At 53.8% G+C, this 16,213-nt stretch overlaps 5 protein-coding genes across 5 annotated transcripts; 2 read left to right on the top strand and 3 right to left on the bottom strand.

Moving 5' to 3' along the window:
* Positions 1–90: 90 nt before the first annotated feature.
* Positions 91–1,238, top strand: NCS57_00441600 (Autophagy-related protein 3; the record flags this gene model as incomplete). Its single annotated transcript, XM_053054377.1, has 3 exons — positions 91–611; positions 660–1,131; positions 1,185–1,238. The coding sequence occupies 3 exons, from the start codon at positions 91–93 to the stop codon at positions 1,236–1,238; spliced, it is 1,047 nt and encodes a 348-aa protein (XP_052916537.1).
* A 1,053-nt stretch (positions 1,239–2,291) lies between these two features.
* Positions 2,292–4,286, bottom strand: NCS57_00441500 (uncharacterized protein; the record flags this gene model as incomplete). The annotated part of the gene is made up of 1 exon (XM_053054376.1): positions 2,292–4,286. One exon carries the CDS (start codon positions 4,284–4,286, stop codon positions 2,292–2,294), a length of 1,995 nt encoding a protein of 664 aa, XP_052916536.1.
* Positions 4,287–8,211: 3,925 nt separating this feature from the next.
* NCS57_00441400 (DNA polymerase) lies at positions 8,212–13,339 on the bottom strand (the record flags this gene model as incomplete). Its single annotated transcript, XM_053054375.1, has 2 exons — positions 8,212–13,055; positions 13,105–13,339. The coding sequence occupies 2 exons, from the start codon at positions 13,337–13,339 to the stop codon at positions 8,212–8,214; spliced, it is 5,079 nt and encodes a 1,692-aa protein (XP_052916535.1).
* A 341-nt stretch (positions 13,340–13,680) lies between these two features.
* NCS57_00441300 (Pre-mRNA-splicing factor SLU7) lies at positions 13,681–15,063 on the top strand (the record flags this gene model as incomplete). The annotated part of the gene is made up of 1 exon (XM_053054374.1): positions 13,681–15,063. One exon carries the CDS (start codon positions 13,681–13,683, stop codon positions 15,061–15,063), a length of 1,383 nt encoding a protein of 460 aa, XP_052916534.1.
* A 318-nt stretch (positions 15,064–15,381) lies between these two features.
* NCS57_00441200 (uncharacterized protein) lies at positions 15,382–16,100 on the bottom strand (the record flags this gene model as incomplete). Its single annotated transcript, XM_053054373.1, has 3 exons — positions 15,382–15,793; positions 15,857–15,955; positions 16,036–16,100. 3 exons carry the CDS (start codon positions 16,098–16,100, stop codon positions 15,382–15,384), a joined length of 576 nt encoding a protein of 191 aa, XP_052916533.1.
* Between the last annotated feature and the right edge of the window lie 113 nt (positions 16,101–16,213).

The raw sequence follows: 16,213 nt of genomic DNA, 5'->3' as shown, positions 1-16,213 counted from the left end.
CTATAAAGAGAGCTTATCTCGCTCGCCCTTCTTTCGGCTTCATCGTCCACGACACACATCGAACCGAAGCCTCCTTCAAACTCGCCCATCATGAACTACATCTACTCAACAGTCAACACCCTCCGGGACCGCTACACCCCCGTCACCCACAAGTCCACCTTCCGCCAGACCGGCCAGATCACACCCGAAGAGTTCGTCGCGGCCGGAGACTACCTCGTCTACAAGTTCCCGACCTGGTCTTGGGGCGATGCCGACTCCCCCGAGCGCCGCGTCAGCTACCTTCCCCCGGGAAAACAGTTCCTCGTCACCCGCAACGTGCCCTGCCACCGCCGTCTGAACGACGACTTTGCCGGCGACGCTGGCCACGAGGAAGCCCTTGTCAACGATGGCGAGGACTTCAAGGGAGGCGCGGGAGATGATGAGGATGGATGGCTGCGCACCGGTGGGCTCGCGAGCTCGCAGCCTCTCAAGGTCAAGGAGGTGAGGACGGTGGATGACTCTGGAAACGTCGGCGACCGAGAGGTTGTGGAGGATGATGAGATTCCCGACATGGAGGACGAAGATGATGATGAAGCTATCATCCGTGATACCGGCGCCGACTCCAAGAGCAGGTAAGCTGACTTCTGCAAAACTCTCGAGAACCTCTACTGACATTTCAGCGGCCGTCGAACTTACACCCTGTACATCATGTACACCACCTACTACCGAACCCCCCGACTCTACCTCTCGGGCTACCTTCCTAACGGCCAGCCCCTTCCTCCCCACGACATGATGGAGGATATCGTCGGCGACTACAAGGACAAGACGGTCACTCTCGAGGACTTCCCCTTCTTCGCAAACAACATCAAGATGGCCTCGGTGCACCCCTGCAAGCACGCCTCGGTCATGAAGACGCTACTCGACCGGGCCGATGCCGCTCTGCGACTACGAAGGGAGAAGCTGCGCGCTGGCGCCAGTGCATCTACGGCGACGTCGGGGATGGAAGGTTTGGTGGATGAGATTGATAAGCTGGACGTGAAGGGCGCGCAGGAGGCGGCGGATAAGGATGAGTGGGAAGAGGTGCAGGAGGCAGAGATTGACGATCACGAGGTTGCTATCCGTGTGGATCAGTATCTGGTTGTTTTCCTCAAGGTATGTCCCCAGTCTTTCACCTGACCAAGTCTTAATCACTAACAAATCTCTAGTTCATGGCTAGTGTAACACCTGGTATCGAGCACGACTTCACCATGGGAGTCTGAGCAGAGTAGAGTCAACAAACGTGAGGAACAAAGGGCCCGTGGAAGAATGCCAGAAAGATGAAATGAGTTTGGGAGACATGGCGTCGATGGTGTTTTGTGGTACCTTGATTGCTTAGGTTGTTTCCTTGGATGGATCTTGAGTCAGGTAGAAAGGGTAGATCTCCCATCTTGTCATGAATGAAATAAAGCGATAGTAAAGCTCACAAAGGGCACAAGGTAAACTTGATGCTCAATTTCTTGTTCATCCGGTATCCTCATAGAATTATATTTCCTTAAAACTCCAGCACCTGCAACCCAGTCCGTCCTGATCCGGCCTCCCAGTCTGATACCTTGGCCATCGCATACGCATACCATTCCCATCCCCATCCGTATCAATTCCATGGTGCGGAAGCATCCTACCTACAAACCCCCAGGGTATTAAACACGATCCCCGATGCCCTAACACGCATCGACGATATCAAATAAGCCCGCCACCTTGTCTCCATAAACTCATAACGCGTCACTGTTGCCCGCTGCTGCGTTCAAAGTGTTGCCGATGTCCATGTCCATGTCCATGCTCCTGAAATAAAACAACGCAATGGGTCTAGTAACCGAGTCCCCGTTACTCCTTTTCTATCAAATGTTTATCCCTTTTTTAATCCTTTGTCGTGAAACCTCATGTGTGTGCTCGCTCGCCGTTGAATCTGACTGAAAAACTCAGCCTGACCTGAAAAGACAGATTGCAAATTCGACTAGACAGACGTGTGCGTCGTGTTGTTGTTGTGCTGTGTCGTGACATGTGAATCGTGACGTGCGCTAGAATACCGCTCAAGAAAACACCAAACGCAAAATGTTTCATTATCATGAGAAGCGTCAAACGTGCAGCTGCGTTGGGGGAGGTGTCGGATTATCATCCCAATCTCCCTCTGAAGGAGGCGGAGCAGGCGGAAGCCCCGAAGCTTTCCAAGCCCAGGACGGCCATTGAAAATGTCCTCTTGTGGACCAGTTGGGGAGATAAGACTCCTCAACCCCATCTGTTTTGATACTCCGTGGAACCCCTAGAGCCGCCTTGTCCTACATGGCACCGAAAGGAGCGCCAAAGTTGGACGTGGCTTTAAACTTTAGGGGAACATCGGCGTCGATCCCGTTGTCGCTCGTCTCGCTATCGTTACCACTGTCCTCGGCGTCCGCTTGGGCATCTACCGACCCATCGCCGCCGACATGTGGAACCTTTTGGCGCTTTTGTGCTTGTGCGTTCAAGCCCGAAGGCCCGGCTCCCACCTCCAAGTCTTCGAGGGAAGTCTGCATGACAGCCGGAAGAGCGTTCTGCCCTTGGCTGATGGGCTCCAGTTTCTTGTTGACAGCCTCCCAGAAAAGTTCGTCCTTTGCCGGCATGTTCCTGATCATGAGTGGTCCTTTGAGTGGTTTGTCGCCCTCGTCCGGTTCAAACACGGGCTCGGGATGGTCTAGGTCCAGTTCCTCTTCCGCAAATGATACAAACGAGACCTTGGAGTCGCGCCTGGCGGTTTGTACAACGGTCGCTGCAGGGTCCTTGACCGGCTCTTCTGGGAGTGCTGCTGCAAGGTCGATAACCGTCTCAACGGTTGGCGTCGCACCTTCGCCCACAATGGCATCCGTATCGGTCGGATTGACAGTGGGAAAAAGCGACAGAGAATGATTGGGAGTGTGACCAGCGTGCATCGTTAGACGGCGAGATTCCACGGCCGAGAGGGCCTGTAGAGTGTATTCCTTTGACGACCCGCGGACATTTGAGGGTCGTCCAAGTCGTTCCGGGTGTTGAGTGGCAGGGCCAGGGGGAGACGCTATAGGCGAGGAAGGGTTGTCGGTAGAAGTTGCGCCATCGGCAAAGGTAGACTTTTGAACGGCGGTGGCCTTGAGGGGAATCCCTTCCAACTTGGGATCAATCTCCTGAACATCAATGACTGGAACGGGCGTCGTGGCGTCATCTGAAGGAGATGAGAGAAAGTCCCTGGCAACTGGGTTTTGAGTCTGCATTCTTGGATCCAGGGGGACAAAGGGGGATGATTCGGGTTGTGTAGTGGGAGAAAGGCGGGAACTGCCTGGACTTAAAAAGTGAGGTCTGCGAGATGCTCCGTCAAGACCCGGCGGAAGAGATGACGCATCGCCCGTCGATAGACTAGCTGGAATGGCTGGGTTTTGCGACCTTGACGTAAGTCGGCCCGGTGGAGCAGAAAAGTATGAGTTCTCCAAGGAGCCATCGCCGCTTCCACCTCGCTGACTCGCCAGAGGCGATACCACGCCCGTGACCTGGATGCTCTGGGCGGCGACAGCTTTGAGTGCATTGTTTTCTCCTTCAAGTCGATGCATGCGCTCCTTGAGATCCTCAATCTCTCGAATCATGTTTTCCTTCTCCGTCTCCCAACCAACTCGAACCTCGTCCATGATGATGCGCTCTTCCTGGTAGACTTCCTCGGCGCGTCTTCGATTGGCCTCGAGATGGTTCCGCTCTGCTTCCCAAGCTTCACGAATCATAGCGTTTTGCTGAACAAGTCGTTGGACCACATGCGACGGTGATTGGGAAGGCGCGACGGCATCGGCAGACACGGATCGTGAGAGTGATGCACCGACAAGTCCGGAAGACACGCTGGGAAGAGGAGCTGTGGATGAAGGTGGCAGACGGTGTTCGTGAATTGGAGGTGGACCTCCATACGTGGGAGATACGGTGGCTGGTCGAGCTTTGAGAGATTCGAGAGACTCAGGCTGGAACTGGATTGATGAATGGTGCGGCGGAACAGACTGCGTAGCTCGCAACGCGGCGAGTGACTGAGGAGACGCCTCGCTGGGCTGCAGAGACATCGTGCTGGCCGGAGGGATCCAGCCACGCTGGTTCTGGTGTTGAATATTGTTTCGACACGAGTTCAGATAGTGCTGCGGGTATTGATGGCGAAGAGTTCCGGCTCGTGGATATGAGTTGGGAGGCGAGATGTGGGAGTAGGCGAGAGGATCGTTGAGGGTGAGACCAACGTCGGTGTCGTAGGCGCCCGAAGGCAGGAAAGCCTCGGGCGAGAATCTCGTCGCCATGATCATGGAAGGTGCGTAGAACGTCGGTCACGGTGGAGCGAGGGAGAAATCGGAGGAGTAGCGTAGGATCGTTTTTCGTTAGGAAGGCATTGACCAGGAGTTTGGTTTCGGTTGTTTTCTTCTGTCCTCGATTCAATCGTGATGGTTTAATCGGTAGGAAGGTCGAGTCGGTTTCCGAGAGTATAGCAGGTCTCGAGGAATTGAACAGTCTTATTCTCCAGGTAGCAAGCACGAGGGAGAGCAGCACTAGGGAATGGTGACGACTGCCGAATATCAAAGTATGACGCAAATGGGTCCGCCAGGCGCAAGGCACAGGGTCCCTTTTCGTTCAGGTAGTAGCGGGAGGTAGGGTTACGTCTTGGGCTGTGCGAGGGAGAAGCTTAGTTCGAAGCAGGTAAGCAAGCAAGGTATAACAGAGCAGAGCACGACGTGCGAGGGCGATGGACTCGAGGTTGTTATCTGGAGATTCACATGGGAATGGAGAAAAGATGGAGAAAGGGACAGGAAAGTGAGTCAAAGGCGAGGCAGGAGCGAAATAGCTACCTAAGCAAAAAGACGGTGACTTGCCTTATTGATCCATTCGTTCGTTCCTGCGCGGAAGCCAAGGTCCCTCGGGTCGGTACTGGTCTGTACCTTCCCTGCCACCCCGAGCAAGCACTCGGTGGTGGTGGTAACCTCGCCCGGTGGAGATGGGAGGGTGCGCGTGCTGCGAAAAAAAGTGTGGGGAGTGCCTTCCCGGTAATAACTTGTTCGCTAGTGGGTGCTGGCGCCCCGTAGCCATTGGGCGTGGCGGCACCTGGCAGGTCGCCCTACAGCGCCGCTCCCCTGTAGCGCGTCCTGTAGCGGGCCACCGGGCCCCTACGGTTCACTGCGGCCCCCTGTGGCATCCAATTTGGGTCCCCTGCAACCAGAGAGATTCCCGTGCTCCCCGGGCCCGAGCCGGAATGGCTGCGGAATGCCTGGAGTGCATATGGATTATGAGTGTGTATCATTTCATATTTGGCTTTGTTTGACGAGATGGAACATGTACTAAAATAAAGCACACATCATATGCCATGTCTAGGTTGCGCCGAGACTGCGTTGGCTATCTGCCGATGGAGCTGTACCTGCTCGTGAAACACGTCCAGTACAGTACGTACCTCTACTGCCCAAGATGTCTCGTAATCATCTCTCCGCTTACATAGTCACGGTTGACAATAACTCGCTGCGTTCCCTCGAGACTGCCCGTGGCAAAGTCGTCTCGAACATTTATCTTTTCATGCATTCCGTTGTTTCAGCCTCCAAAAGCATTGTCTCTGGCGCCTCATATCTTTACAGTACGGGCGGTTACGGCGGAGACCGGACAGGCGGGAGAGCAGACGGGCACACGGACGGATTGGATCATTTCAGGGCGTACGTTGATGTTTGCCATATGTGCAGCGCAGTGCATGGCTGCAGCCTTGAAGTACTGGACGTCGACGGCTCTCCTTCGGAGGTTCTGTGGTCAATCTGCGCTTCAACAGATGAACAGACAGGGGCAGGGGCTCCTGGAGAGCGCACCGACGACATGGGGTTCATTCGAGGCGGAAGAAGGACCCTGATCTTCATGTTGCCTGATGCCTCGGCACTATTGCAGCTTTGCCCGGCTGTTATGGCCATGGGTGGAAGATGCAATTCAGGGCCTCTTTACCATGTCTTCTCGCCTTTGCGGTACCTGATATCAAGGTCGCACGCACACGCACACCCTGGCATCAGATCATTCAACGTTGGGTAACTTGGCTCTGTGATCGCCGATGCGATGCCATGTCGCACAGCAAACCACATCATGGACAGCTCGACACCACCACCACCGGCACGCCCCTAGTCTTTCCTCTCTGCAAGGGCAACCTACCTCCACCGCGGTCCGCCCCTTCAACGCCTAGCCCAAGCCTCGAGAACCTTGGAAACCTTGATTGGGTCTTCTAGGCCCAATATCTGCCAGCTTCTCCCGTCTTGTTCCTTGCCGCAGAATTCAGAGCTCAGGCACACACTTGCAGAGCCCAATCCACGCTGTTAGGGTACCCACCACTCGGTTCTTTCGGGGAAGCGCGCTCGCACACCGCACACCGCACGCGACAGCTCAGCAAGAGGCTGTTTGCTGGCAACGCATTGCAGCCCAGTCCAGTCCAGTTCAGTTCAGCTGGGCCTCGACGACCACGGCGGTCAAGACCTCCTCACCTTTTGCTCCGACACAAGAGCTGGACGGGGATGCGCCCTGGTTGCCATGTGGCTGGCTGTCTGTGGACGCAAGGAATGTGGAGGCCGCGCAAGCCAGAGGGGAACCAGCACGGGAGTCATCCAAGTCATGGAGCTGACTGATGCTTTGATCTAGATCCTCAATCTGCCCTCGATCTCTGACGGCCTTCACATGTCAGTGGCTGTCTCTGGCTCTGAGCTCTGACTCGAACTGTCCCTGAAGCTATTTGCGGACCGGGGCCCAGGCTGGATCGGAGATTCCTAGACCTGGCGCTGTCTGACAGACCAAGCATGTACTCGCTGGAGGCTGCGCAGATGCGCGAGACAAGTGATTTCTTCTTGCACAGTACTAAGCCCCTCAACACATACCTGCCCCCAACTCGTGGCGTCATGAACTGACCGACAAGTCGGGATGGCAGGCAGCGGCCGCTGTCAAAACTCTTTGTGCTCCCTCGTCTCGACAGGGGGGACGAGGACCCTTCCCGCTTGGCTCGAGTCTTGCGAATCTCGTCCCAATTAGCCGGAGTCTCAAGTCGCACAGCATGACTCTCGACATTGACCACCCAATTGCAGAGTCCGCATTCTTTGAAGCGGGTATCACAACTCGGCGCAATGCAGTTGATAGCACCAGCGTTTTGAAACGAGGGTCCCTCAGTCGCTAGTACTGTATTCCCCGCTCAACAGCAGCAGAAGTGCAGTTGATATCGTGCTCTCATTCGCGGCCACAGACCCGACAACTCCGACGGAACGGGTTTCCGGGTCACGGCCCCACTACCCACCGAACTTGACGGCACCGATCCATTCTATGGCCACTGTCGTCACGAGCAGATCGGCTTGTCTTTTTGGGACAAACCGAATACTGTCATTCAAGACTCGGAATAGAAGCGTCGGGAGAATCTAACTAAGAAGACGGGTTCTTTCTAGAATTCCACGCACGAACGGGGATGGCTAAGATCGTGGGATTTCTTTTTGGCGTATTTCGACTAGGTTTGAATGCTGGCATGTGTCAATAACCACGCCCTTTGTTATTGTGGCTGATGGCTTGTTTTGGAATCGTCACCAAGCTCACAAAAGTGGGAATTCATTTGGCGTCAAGATTCTACCATCACCTCGAGATCCCGCCTTTGTCTACAAGGTTCTGCGGATTATGTTTTTGGGAGGCATGGTCTTCCCTTGAAGGCTATCACGGCGTCACACACAGCGGTCACATAGCTTATTGACTTGTTGTGTTATTGAAGCTTGAGTATAAGCTTCAGTTGTGTTACGCTTGTGTTATGTCTGTTGAGTTACTCTGAATTCCCCACCACCCGGGCCTCATGAAGCCTTTTTGACCAAGGACCATGGCCTTTCACTCTGAGAATCAAGTAGTTGGTCTTGGGAAGAAATGCCTTGAGTAGGCAATTCGCCGGCTTCGCTTCCGCGTTGCATTGTGTTTCGGATTCTCTGCAGTAGGAAAGGCAGCCATCTTGGAAGAAACCTTGTTGAGGCCATCGCGACTTCACTTTCCCTCCAAGGCTACAACGGTGAAATACATGGTGGTTACAAAGCTCGTTGACTTGTTCACCGGCTTCAAAGTATTCAATAACTTTATTTCGTTATGTCGGAATCATTGTAAGCACTGGTGCCCCTTACGCCTAGCAATACATAATAAACAAAAGAAGAACGGATGTCCTCATCTATATAATCATACACAATCATCCCGAGGCCCCTGATACTGTCACCAATCAAGTGACAGCCTGTCAACACCTTCAACCAACGCCTGTATCACGGGTTGGTTCGTATTCCGCGCTCCACGTGTCTTGCCGGTCTGCCTCATGCGCGTCCAAAAGACAGGGCAGTCCTTGCTGTCGCATTGGACATCCTCCACAGGCCCTATTCCCGCACAGGTGCGACAGAGTGATAATACCTCTTGTAAGCGACGCTCCTCGGTCGATATACGCGACTGAAGGGTCAGTAGTGATGCAGGGACATTGGTTCGGCAGGTCGGACACAGCGGATTGTCCTCGTTGGCGAACTTCTTGTCGCAGATGAGGCAATGGGAGGACTTCATATATGACTCAAGGGTTGTCTTTCGCGTCCCGAGCGTAGCCACATGGCGTATTCGTTGTACCTTGGGCATCTCATCATACCACTGTCGAACGTTGGCACCCACAAGGTTGAAAATGCGCTCCAGCGGTGGGATCAAGTTCTTGGAAATGTAGTACTCGGCGTCGAGCCGCCAATGCGGGTTGCTGAGAAGCTCCTCGGGTGCCACGCATCGGTCGATGAGTCGAGCACCTGGAGCACCAGTGATGACAACGTAGGGGACCCTTTCGCCGTATTGCGGCTCTGCGCGTGCATCCTCAAGCATGCGCTTTGTGCTGATGAGAGCTCCAGCAGGAGCAGGACCTTTGTTAGAGTACGTTCCTAGACGAACTTCCTTGGCGAAGCAAAAGTCCTGCACCGAGACGTTGTTGCGCATGATCTTCTGGCACTGCTTCTGGAAATATGCCTTGATCTGGCTGAGATCTGCCGTCTCAAAGAGGAGTCGAAGAGCCTTCTCCTCAATCTTCTGCTCCGCTGGCGTGCCATCACGACGAACAGTCTCGATTCCCTTGGCGTCAAATTCGGGTTTCGTCTGGTCCTTGCTCTCGTACTTGTAACCGACATATCGCTTCTTGGCGAGAAGAACGCAAGGGTGGTAGACCTTTTCAAACTTGAGTTTGATCGGTCGTGGGTTCATCTCGGTGATGGCCTTGGCAATCTCGTTTCCAATGTCGAACGCCTGTTCCCTTGTCCGACCTTTCATGTAGATGAACAAGCTGTCAGTGTCGCCATAGACGACCTCGGCACCCCATTTCTCTACCGAATGGATGTAGGCGATCGCCCTCTCGAGGGTTTCCCGGCCCGTCTGCACGATGCTGTCCGCAATCTCCGAGCATGGCATGCGGCCAGAGAAAGACGCCGAGGCGTAGCCATAGGTGACGTTGGCGAGAAGTTTGAGAGCCAGCTGTCGGTTGTTCAGGAGTTGCTGAAGCACCTTGTCGTCCTTGTCCTGCTTCATCCCGCTCTTGACCATTACTCGAGTTTCAAGAATCTCTGTGAGCATCTTGGCGAGCAGTGACTTGCGAATCTCTGTCTTTGCGTACATCATACCGTTTGGTGCAATATTGATGTAGTCCTCCAAGAGGGCAAGGAGACCTTGCTGTCTCTTGTACTCGGTGAAGCCCATCTTGTTCATGCCTCTCCAGTTGGTGATTCGACCTAGAAAGGTCGAGTAGCAGTAGTTGTAGGCGATCATGACACTTGGATACAGACTTTGAAAGTCAAGTACCACGAGAGGGCTGTTGTAGAAAGCGCTCTGCGGTTCCATGACAAGCGGAAGACACTCGAGAGCGTTCTGGCCGCCGACCTGCTTGCGGCTGGGTGACACGAGGAGAAAGTTCTCTGGCTTTGCAATCCTGAACATGATAGACTCGACTTTGAACTGGGATCCTCGGGAAAAGACAGAGAAGAAGTCCACGCCGAGAAGTCGAGCCTGTTCGCTTGTTCTGGCGACGAGCTCATTCGCCTCAAGAATCTCAATGTCGAGTCGAGTCCGGTTTTGGTAATATCTCAACATTCGGCTGAGTTCGCGATGCTTCCCACTCTTGTACCAGCTCGTCAATGACTTCCAGGAATAATGTGGTATGCGACGGTGAAGCAAGTGCCAGACGACGTTCTCCATAGTGTATTGAAGGAGGTTGAGCTCTCCTCTCATTGCTCTCCAGACGTTGATCATGTGCCGGCCTGTAACCCTGATTGTCGAGGTAGTGTTGAATCCCCATCGGTCGTTCTCCTTGCCAAACCTTCCATGGGACTCTGTCTTCATACGAGAGAACTCGTCGCAGAGGTTGTAGTCGTACTTGAGACGAGCCCTCTCAATCATGTAGCCCCACGAACTGCCATGAACCTCGTACCCAGTCAAGATATCAGGGTCATGTGTCCTCACGATCTCAACCATCCGCACCATAAGGTCCAGTTCAGAAGTCTCCTCGATGACTTCGGCAGTCGTTTGGCGCCGGATACGCTCAGGCAAGTCACTGTCGCCGGATAGCACTAGTATGCCTGTTTGAACTGCATCGGCTGAATTCTGGCTGCCAATGACCGTCTCGTCTGACTTGAGTGCCCAGAAGAGACACTGAACTTCGTCTTCTTCAGGATTAGGCACGAAATTGCCCCTTGTGTTGACATGAACCTCGAGGCTCATCGTGCTCATGTACTGAGCCTCATGCTCCACGCTTGTCGTCTTCTTTCCCTGTGTGTACTTGAAGCCATGCTTGTTCTTTGGCGTTGGACCGTCGATCTGAGAGTGGTAGTGTCTTGGGGTTGGCGGCAAGTCGGAGCCTGGCTCTGCGTTGGCAGCTCGCTCCTTTTCGAGCCACCAGTTCTCAACTTCGTGGTACGTTGGCGGTGGGTTTGCGATCTCCCAGCCTCGCCACGAGCACTTCTTCCCTTGACGTTCAAACTGAAGATTCATGCGTGTCTTGTCAAGAGCGCCATGCATGACTCCATAGTTGGCTGGTGAGGTTGCCGTTGGGTCAAACTCGGGGAGAAAGGGGAGCGTGTTGCTTTCCAGCCGAAACTCCTTTCCAGCATACTCCCGCGTCCGACCGGGGACATCCTTTTCCTTGCTGTAATACGCATCCTGGTAGATGGCATCGGGAAGAAAGTAGTCCTTCAGAGAGGAGGCTACAGAGGCGGCAGAGGGAGGCGGTGGCAGGACGAGATGAATCTGAGACCCTGAAAACCTTTCAATGGCTCGCTGGATCTTAGACTCCTGGCTATCATACTCCTCATCAAGAGCAATAGATGACAGCAAAGACGAGGACAATGTTACTTGGGATAGACCCTTCTCATGACCAGGAGCAAATGTGCTGGGGTCAAAGGAAACGTGTTTGGTGAAGTGACCATCTTCACTTTGCTGAGAAGCCGACTTCTGGCTCATCTGGCTGAGACGGAGTTTCGTGTTAGGATCATTTTGGTCTTTGACAGTTGGGAAATGGAGTTTTGAGTTGGAGTTAGCGGCCTCCTTTGAAGGAGACGTCGAGGCTTTGGTTACCGATGAACGCCCTTTGAGGATTGTATGGGCCTTGAACGTAGAAGTTGAGGGCTTAGTGGAGTCTGGGGGAATGGGAACCAAGTGCATCTCGTCATCATCGATAAGTGGCGGCTCGTCAAGTCTGGGTCGTTTGTTGGGCGATAGAGTTGATATCGCGCTGGACAAGGGCCTCTTCAGCTGCAGGGGGGCGTTGGACGGCATAGTCTTCCAGGTGCGCCCAATTAAGCCTTCGTTTTCTGCCAACTCTAGCAACTCTTTGCTCAGGGGGATGTCGGGCAGTCTGCCAGTCTTCAGACCACTTTGGCAGATTCCAAGTAGCGAGTCTAAAGAAACATCATCCAAATCGTCCATGTCATCGATCGTGGTATCTTGTTTACGCCTCGCCCCTGAAGATTGGGCAGTGGAATCCCGAGAACCCTTAGCGGCAGCCTTCTCCATGGCCACCATCATTGAAATGGCTTCCTCGTCCGAGTCTTCAGAGAAGAACTCATCTTGAAAGTTGCCGACTTGGCGCGACTTGGGTTCGTCGACCTCAATGCTGCTTGCTGGATCTTGCCTCGCTTCTTCTACCCCTAATGGCAGACCTAGTACTGGTGCAAGGGTTGAAGGGAAAAGATCTTCAACAGACTGTAGCGTGGTTCTTACTTGATCCTCGTACGGAAGGGTCTTGGCAAAGTTGTCGAAGGACAACTCATCAGAGGTTGCACCCCTCTCAGCCAAAATAAGCTCTTGAATCTGAGCCCGATACTCGTCCTCGTGGATCCAGCCCTGTGGCTGCGAGTCTCGAACGTTGGCCGACATGGATACAAGAACCTCTGGTGGAAATGGACTGCTCCCTGGGCCAGGGTTCTGCATCTTTCGTTTCCGTCTCTTCGTCTCGTCCTTCCACAACCCAGCCATGCTGTAAACGTATTTCATGTCTCCAGGAATCGGGTTGGTTCGCTCCGTGAAATCATGATGCAGTGGCCTTTCCCTGACCTTCTTCCGGTTGATAATATCCTGGACGCAGATGTCTACTTCTATCGAGCAGTGGCTGGCTCGAGGAAGTGTGGTCTCATCTGTGATGTACCCCTCAGGGATGGACCGGGTGTGCCATAAATGCGTCGAGTTCAATCCCTGATCAAATTCGGGGACGGGAGACCGGAATCGGGTGCTTGAAGCGTCCAAGTAGTCACAACCGTAGAGGTTGAAGTCAGTCATGAACTGGAGAAGGTACTGAAGGTGCGCTTCGTAGGGCTGAAACTTCTGCTTCATTATGACGCCCTGTTGAAGGAGGTCGGCCAGTCTTGTCATGACAACAGGGTTGAACATGTAGATCTTCAAGAAGAAGCGGTATCCCACATGAAAGCCGTAGAACGGAACTCCCTTGACAAGGGTGATTCTCGCCACGAACTTCGCATTGTCGCCTTTCTTATCTCTCCGATAGCTGACTGCCAAGGCATGATCGACGGAAAGATGAAATCGGCAGATGTATGCACCGACTAAGAAAGAGTAAATGGCTTGTCCAACCCGAATCTTGATGTCACTAACCTTCATCAGGAGCTAGGCCCCCCTGGTATTCCACGTACAGGTACGGGAACGCGCCATGAACATGGGCACAGACTTTCTGACCTGTCTCTGTCGATCCAAAGATCCTAATGACAGGAACCTTGGGCTCTTTCGAGATCTGAGAAGGACGGACATCGTTGCGAAGCTGGGGGTCATATCGCGTCGGAGTCGCCTGGTAGTGGTCGATACAATTCAATCTGACCCGGAACAAGTCCATATTCCTCACGCTTCGAATCCATCAGGGCTTAGAAAAGCATAATTAAAAGACGCCAAAACAGTTTATCACAGACAAGATGGCTCTGTCATGAAGCAATTCGTCGAGGCTGACACGGTCTTTGTGTAACCGACGCGCCTCAGGACCCATGTCTTCAAGCGTCGCGAAGTCACGTGACGCGCGATAAGCCGCTTATCTAACACTGATGCTTTCGAGTTCCATCGCGACCAAGCTTTGCCGCCTAGACAAGCCTCTGTGTATCTGGGCCTCTCGTGATCCATCCTTTTTGTATTCTCTTTTGAATTTGCTGAAGATCATTCAACTGAACTTCGTCAACCCACACAATGCCGCAGCCACAGACAAATCCGCCGACTGGCGCTGGCGCCGCTTCGAAAGAGGAAAACATCTACATCCCATCCTTCATCAGTAAACGACCGTTCTACGCCGGCGAAGAAGGAGACGACAATGACTACCTCAAGCATCAACGTCGCGAAGAGAAGAATGAAAAGTCTACATGGTACGACCGCGGCAGGAAGGCTGGCCCAGCCGCCACCAAGTATCGCAAAGGCGCGTGCGAGAACTGCGGCGCCATGACACACAAGAAGAAGGACTGCTTGAGCCGACCTCGGGCGAAGGGCGCAAAGTGGACGGGGAAAGATATCCAGGCCGATGAGCTTATTCAGGATGTCAAGATGGGCTGGGACGCCAAGCGCGATCGCTGGAACGGCTACGATGCGAAGGAATATCGCAACGTGGTTGACGACTACCACCAGATGGAGGAACTGCGGAAGAAGGCTACAGTAGGTGTTGATGGCGAGGAAGAAAACGACGATGGCGATAAGTATGCCGAGGAGAACGACATGAGTAAGCACCAGAGTACAGCAACCCGACAACTGCGAATACGAGAAGACACAGCCAAATACCTGTTGAACCTCGATCTGGAATCCGCCAAATACGACCCCAAGACACGAGCATTGGTCGACAGTGGCGCGACAGCCGATAAGGCGTCTGAAATGTTTGCGGAGGAGGGATTCATGCGATCTTCAGGCGATGCTGGTGCTTTCGAGAAGGCGCAACGATACGCATGGGAGGCACAAGAAACATCTGGCGACACCAGCCAACATTTGCAGGCAAACCCAACGGCGGGAGAGTTCTACCGAAAGAAGGAGCAGGAGGAGGCAGAGGCGAAGCGCGCAGACCGAGAGAAGGCTTTGCTGGACAAGTACGGAGGAGAGCAGAAGGCAATGCCAGCTGCTCTACGCAGCATGGCGGTTACCGAGTCCGAGACATTTGTCGAGTACGACGAAGCTGGTCTGATCAAGGGCGCACCGAAGAAGAAGGCCAAGTCCAAGTATGCCGAGGATATCTTCATCAACAACCACACCTCCACCTGGGGCAGCTGGTGGTCCAACTTCAAGTGGGGTTACGCATGCTGTCACTCTTTCATCAAGAACAGCTACTGCACAGGAGAGGAGGGCAAGGAGGCTTGGGAGGCTGCTGAGCGGCAACGCACTGGTGCCAACCTGATTGAGGATAAAGAGGAGGACGAGGAGCCTTCCAACGAGGATGGAGACAAGGAGGCCGAAGAGTCGAAACCGAAGAAACGGACAAGAGAAGAGATGATGAACGGGGTAACAGAGGAGGAGATGGACGAGTACAGGCGGAAACGAACAGTTGCGGCTGATCCAATGGCGAAGCTCCTGGGCAAGGATGAACTTTTGACATAGCGTTAGCATCACATAGCATTAATTCACGTTCGAGCAAACAGACACTTGCACCCTACGAATGGCACATGGTACTTGATCACATCAGACAGGCGAAGCATGAAGAATTGTCGTGGAATAGGGCATGATCCATGAGATTCATTTACACAGGTGAGGAGAGACACCGGAAGTTTTTGTTTGTCGTTATCCGGTGAAATCATTCCATTTTTATCCTCTGGCCAACGCCGCAAGCTATGAAGAGAATCCCCTTCCCGTGAGTGGTATCCCATCACCCAGAGCCCTAGACATGAGGGAGAACCGTTTTTGCATGATTTGGTGCATTTACTCGTCATCCTCCTCCTCCTCGTCACCCTCACCGCCCTCGGCGGACTTGGCCTTCTTTCTGCGGACACGGCCGGGGCGGCCACCACCGAAGGGCGAGGTGAGAGCGAAGTCAATGTGCTTCTGGGAGTCGAGACGGACGATGAACGAGGGGACGTTGACGATCTGCTTGCCGACTCGGATGTGGCGCTGGCGGATCAGGACACGGGCGTGGTGGATGGACTTGGCCAGACCAAGCTTCCAGACGCAGGTCTGGAGGCGGCGCTCCAAGAAATCCTCGATCTTGAGGGCCAGGACGTAATCCAGCTTCATGCGGGACTCGTCAAGGACACCGACGCGGACGAGACGGCGAATGAGGGCATTGCCTTCGAAGAGACGCTTGGGGTCCTTCTCGTCGAGGGTAAGAAGCTGACTGTGAAAAGGTTAGAGAGTGTCTTGTCGATGCGCACAAGGCGCCGAGTCGGTTCGAGCATACCGGGCAGCACGACGGATCTTGGACAGAGTCAAACCGACTCGCCAGACCTCACGCTTGTTGCGCAGGCCATACTCGCCGACGAGCTTCAACTCAGAGTCCCTGTTGTTATTCGCGTCAGTTTACTTTCACAATCGACTTAAACAGAGACAAGCTCATGTTCAGTGGCCGGTGATACTGACAGTCGAGCAGACTCGAAGGGTCTGCGAGGGACACGGGAGGTCTTCGAATGGGCGCGGGGAGGCATCCTGAAAGACTTTGTTAATTGATGCTCGTGGTGATGTTGCCGTCGGTGGCACTCACTTGACTGGCTCCTGGGTGTTTGGCTGGAGTTGAACTTTTGCACACACGAGGTCAAAA

This window comes from Fusarium keratoplasticum, chromosome 3 (assembly GCF_025433545.1).
Source record: "Fusarium keratoplasticum isolate Fu6.1 chromosome 3, whole genome shotgun sequence".
In the NCBI taxonomy this organism is placed as follows: Eukaryota; Fungi; Ascomycota; class Sordariomycetes; order Hypocreales; family Nectriaceae; genus Fusarium; species Fusarium keratoplasticum.
The sequence above is the reverse complement of the archived record's forward strand: the minus strand, read 5'-3'. Positions and strand labels throughout refer to the sequence as shown.